We start from the raw sequence: 5,104 nt of genomic DNA on the forward strand, positions 1-5,104 counted from the left end.
GGGGACCCAGCGCGGTGCTGGGCAGGGCCTGGTGCTGTGTGGGGCTGACAGGTCTCACCATCCCCTGGGCAGTGGCCTGGAGAATGAGCCATGGATGTAGCCCAGAACTGAGGCGAGCGCGCTTCACACGTGGGCAGCCCCTGCCCATGGCACTTCTTGGAGGCAACTGGGCAGAGCACGAAGTCACCCTGGACCCATTTCGCCCCACGAGCCCCTTTGCAGCCTGGAGAAACAGCAATGGCAGCCCAGCGCGCCTCTGACTTGGCCTCAGCCCCCCAAAGCTGGGAGCTCCAGGCCCTGCTCCCCAGACGTAGACAGAGGACCTGGGTGTTCGGGGAGATGGGCAGGGACTCACGGGGACAGGGAAATCATGAGGGTGGGGTGGGGTTGTCATGGGGGTCACAAGGATGGGGGTCACGAGGCAATGGGGCCAGGCGAATCACAGTGGGTCATGGGGGTCACAGGGAGAGGGCAGTCAAGGGGACTCCTGGGGCCGGGGGTCACTGGGGGGACACAGAGATGGAAGTGTCACATTCCTGGCAAGGAAATTGTGCTGCTGTCTAAGTGACTTCAGACCCGCGCATTCAGGTGAACAGGGCACATATGAGGAGCGATTAAAGAGGCTGGGACTTTTCAGCTTGGAAAAGAGGCGACTAACGGGGGATATGATAGAGGTCTATAAAATCATGAGTGGTGTGGAGAAAGTGAATAAGGAAAAGTTATTTACTTGTTCCCATAATATAAGAACTAGGGGCCACCAAATGAAATTAATGGGCAGCAGGTTTAAAACAAATCAAAGGAAGTTCTTCTTCATACATTGCACAGTCAACTTGTGGAACTCCTTGCCTGAGGAGGTTGTGAAGGCTAGGACTATAACAGCGTTTAAAAGAGAACTGGATAAATTCATTGTGGTTATGTCCATTAATGGCTATTAATCAGGATGGGTAAGGAAGGGTGTCCCTAGCCTCTGTTTGTCAGAGAGTGGAGATGGACGGCAGGAGAGAGATCACTTGATCATTACCTGTTAGGTTCATTCCCTCTGGGGCACCTGGCATTGGCCACTGTCGGTAGACAGGATACTGGGCTAGATGGACCTTTGGTCTGACCCAGTATGGCCGTTCTTATGTTCTTATGCTCTGCCTCCGAGTGCCCCCGGTTCCCCACCCGCTGCCTCCCCCATCCCCGGGCTTGAACCTGCACAGGTGCCACATCACACCTCCGGCCTCAGCCCAGAGCCCCGGGCTGCTGCGCTGCCCCCCGATGCAGCCAGAGACGCCCTGCAGCCCCAGCCACTTCTCCAAATGGTCGCTGCACCCAGAGCCCAGCTCAGACCTGGGCACCAACCCCATCGCCAAGCTGCAAAGCTGTGTCCCTACCGGGCCGGGTCCGAGGGCTGCGCTGACAACGGCACCTGCCAGCCGCTGAGATCCTCAGGGACGGGGCCCAAATCATGAAGCAAAGCAGCCTCTCCCCGGCTGGCCCCCAGCCCAAGTCCCAGGGCTCAGAGTGAGGTGTCTTGGGATCTGCAGGCTCTACACCCATAGAAAAGGGTAACAATCCCTTTGTGACAACTTATTCCATAGAACCAGTGTCCCTGCTACCCCCAGCCTGCCAGCTCTCCCCCCGCCTGCCCCCAGCCTGTGTCTCCAGCCCAGAGCTGGAGGAGATGGCCAAGTACCTACCCCAGATAGCTGGGACCTCCTGCTTTATACGCCCTGTGCCCAGCCTGCCCGGAGCAGCCCTAGCTCCTCGCCCTGCGGGTACTGCAGCTCCGTGGTCACAGCCAGAGCCTCCTGCCCCAGCAGACAGCGCAGTGGGTAGACAGCCGGGGAAGGGCCAGGAGCCCTGTCACTGGGGGAGATTCACAACCAGGCTGGCCTGAGCTCTGGATGTGCCAGCGGGCACCATGGAGGGAAGGGATGGACTGGCGGGAGGGAACTCTCCTCTAGCTTCTGTGATGGGGCCTGTGCCCCCTGCCCCCAGGGCCCACTGCTCCTGTGCCTTAGTGGGGCTGGTCCGTCCCCCCCGCACTGGCACCCGCTCTGCGCCAGCCTGCCTGACTCCCACTGCCGGCCCTCCCGACCCTGTCTGGGAGCAGAGCTGGGACCGGCACGACCCCTGGGGATCGCTGACACGTACCGTCAGACAGCCCCCGCCAGGCCTTCGTCACCACTTCGCCCCGGCTCCTAACAGCCTCAGCGGGCTAGGCAGAGCTCGCCTGAGGCAGGGGCTGGCCCCTCCGCCTGACACCCCGGCTGTGGGGAGTGGCTCGTTTCCTGTTCTCCCAGCATTTCCACTCCCTGGTCCCCCCGAGCCACCCTGTTCTCCCAGCATGTCCACTCCCTGGTCCCTGGAGCCACCCTGCCTCCTGCTCACATCCTGCCCCCCCGTTCTCCCCCACCACTGACCATGCCGGTGGCAAAGGGAACGGCCCGGGCACTTGCCCAAGCTGAGCGTGGGAGCGAGCTGTGGGAGTGCTGGAGGCGCTGGGCCGAGCCCCGGCCCCATGGCTTTACCATTTAACATTAAGCCTTTATTTACAATGTCTGGGTCTGAGAAGGACTATACAGCAGACACATGTCCTGGCCCGCGGCGGGGCTGGGGGGCTCCCCAGTCAGCAGCCCCGCTGCCCTCACCCTCCTGTTTGCCCACGACCACCCCACGGGCACCTGGGCTTCCCTGGGACAGTCACTGAAACAAGGGCTGTGGCGAGGCCCTGTCAATGGGGCCAGTGTGCAAAGCATTGTGGGAGCACGGCCAGGCTGAGCCCCGGGCAGTGCAGAGTATTCTGGGAGTGTAGGCAGAATGTGGGGGGGGGGCGGGGGCGTGGGGCTCTCTGGGGCGGGGACATGGGCCCAGTGACAGGAGAGTTCAGGAGGCTGCATGCCCAGAGTGTGGGGCTCAGGAACCTGGGCACAGCCCCCCCCCCCCCGAGCAGCGGGAGGAGGCAGACGTGGGAGGGGTTGGCGTTACTGAGTTCACCCTCTCAGCTGCTTGCCGTCTCAAACCACGTCAGCACCGTCTCCTTGTTCTCTGCCACCCATTTGATATTAGCTTTGGTCTTCTCCAGCGCCTGCTCCAGCGCCCGCGTGCCCGAGCCAAAGCCCACGTCGGCGTTGTCTGCCTTGAACTGCTCCAGCTGCCGAGAGAGAGCGGGCCCGAGAGTGAGTGAGGGCGGCAGCAGGACAGCGCCTGTGCACTGCGGTGCCCTCATGCAGCCCTGGCACCACCCGGGCACCCCAAACCTGGGGAGGGCGCCGAGCAGCCCCAGACACCTGCAGGCCCAGAGGGGTGGACCCAGGAGGAGCAGGAAAGCAGCTGTCTGTGCGCTGCTTGGCCACGCAGGGAGGGAGGCCAGGATGTGAACCCCAAGGGACAGGCATGCAGCCCATGGGGCTGGGCCTCGGGGTGCTTAGGTAACACGCGAGGTTTCCTGCAGCACCAATTCCTCGGCTGCGGCCCCACAAATGGGGCAGGGGGTATGTGTGTCTGGAGGCAGCGGGGCGCTGCCATCCCTGGGGCTGGCATCACAGCTGGACCTCTCCCTAGACCTGCCCTGGCTCGCCCCCAAGTGACGGGGGCTTGACGGACTCACCCGCCCGGCAGGGAGGCAGGATCCCTCTGCTGCAGGGTGGCCGGGCAAGGGCAACAGAGCTGCACTAACGGATTGGGCCTGTGAAGCGCCGACGACCCCACGCAAAATGGTGCCAGCCCCAGCACTCGGGCGGCTCACAGCCCACCTGGGCCAGGCCCTGCGGAGAGGCTGCGGGGAGCGACGGCCAGGCCCTGGGGGAGGGCTAGAGCAGACCAGACGGGGCTCTCCCTTCCCGAGGGGCCCCGCCACCCCGCGCACGGATAGGCCTGGGACGGGCCTCACCTGCTGCAGCTCGAACTCAGAGGCAAACCGCTGCGTCACCACCTGGATCAGGCCCGAGAAGGAGAAGGAGCCCCCGCCGTACCTGTGGAGGGGAGGGGTGGGGTGAGCAGGCGGGCATGGGGGAGGTGCCTTCCTCCCAAAGGGGCAGCATCCCAGAAAGAGCTACCAGGGCTCATCAGAGGGGCTGCCCCGGGCATGGAGCGAGAGGAGAGAGCTTCAGGGCATAGGAGCAGGGAGCACGCCCTGCTCTTCGCCAGGGAGCCACAGGAGCCCGGGATGGCACGAAGGGCACATAACGTGCGGGGAGAGAGACTGAGAGCGCCCCCCCCCCTCCCCCCCCCCCCCTTGCACCCCCGCATTCCCCAGCCCCCTCCCACGGGCTGCCCCTCCGTGGCACTCACTGGCTGAAAAGGGTCTTCCAGTTGCCCCGGATGAAGTCCCAGGCCAGGCTCTGCCCCACCACGTTACTGGCGATGCTGTTGATGGTGGAGGTGGCGTCCTGCTTCCGGATTTTGCTGGGATCCAGGCAGTACTCCAGATACCTGGGGAGGGGGCAGGCAGGGCTGGTACGCGGCACCCGTGGCAGGCGCAGGGCCACCTACCGCTGCAGGCAGCCCCAGACCCTTCTCCTTCCCCATGCCCCTGGCAGCCTGGATCCTGCCCATCCCTACGCCGATAGGCTCCACGGCCCCCATTCCCCGAAGGCGGCTGTGTGCCCCCCCCACCTTTTCAAGATCCAAGGCTCCTTGCTGCAGGCCAGGGCCGAGCGGAGCTTGTCGGCTTCGGCCACCACCGTGGCGTTTTTAAACATCTGCCAGACGAAGTCCCAGTCCGCCTCGCTGCCCGTCTCTATGGCGCTGCAGTAGATGGAGGAGCGCAGGTTCGGGGGGATCCTGGGGGGGGGAACATGCCTGTCACGGGGGCCGTGCCGGGGAAACGCGCTCGGCACTCAGGCACGGGGCCCCACTCAGCAGAGCCCTGGCGCAGCAGACCCTGGGGAGAGGCTCCCATGGAGGAGTGCTGGGGGGCACCCCCCACCCATGCGTAGGGCTAGCATCTCACTAGGGACCCAGGCAGCGCCAGGGAGCTGGGTATTTACCAGCTGGAAATAGGCAAATTCTGCCTGCACTCCCCCTTGGGCCTGCCCCAGCCCCCCATCCCAGGGGGGCGCCACAACCCGGTCCAGCCCAGCCCCCCAACCCAGGGGGGAACCAAGGCCCGGTCCAG

At 64.4% G+C, this 5,104-nt stretch overlaps 1 protein-coding gene across 1 annotated transcript in view; it reads right to left on the reverse strand.

Moving 5' to 3' along the window:
- Positions 1-1,098: 1,098 nt before the first annotated feature.
- The window catches only part of ANPEP (alanyl aminopeptidase, membrane), a 32,009-nt gene continuing 28,003 nt past the window's right edge, over positions 1,099-5,104 (reverse strand). The window contains exons 15-18 of the mRNA XM_029910778.1: positions 4,603-4,770; positions 4,279-4,419; positions 3,878-3,959; positions 1,099-3,139 (exon numbers count right to left, since the gene is read on the reverse strand). Of these exons, the coding sequence (XP_029766638.1) occupies positions 2,987-3,139; positions 3,878-3,959; positions 4,279-4,419; positions 4,603-4,770 (544 nt within the window). The 3' untranslated portion in view covers positions 1,099-2,986. The remainder of the gene's footprint in view (positions 3,140-3,877; positions 3,960-4,278; positions 4,420-4,602; positions 4,771-5,104) is intronic.

This window comes from Terrapene carolina, unplaced genomic scaffold, assembly GCF_002925995.2.
Source record: "Terrapene carolina triunguis isolate 2854851 unplaced genomic scaffold, T_m_triunguis-2.0 Scaffold67, whole genome shotgun sequence".
Classification (NCBI taxonomy): domain Eukaryota; kingdom Metazoa; phylum Chordata; order Testudines; family Emydidae; genus Terrapene; species Terrapene triunguis.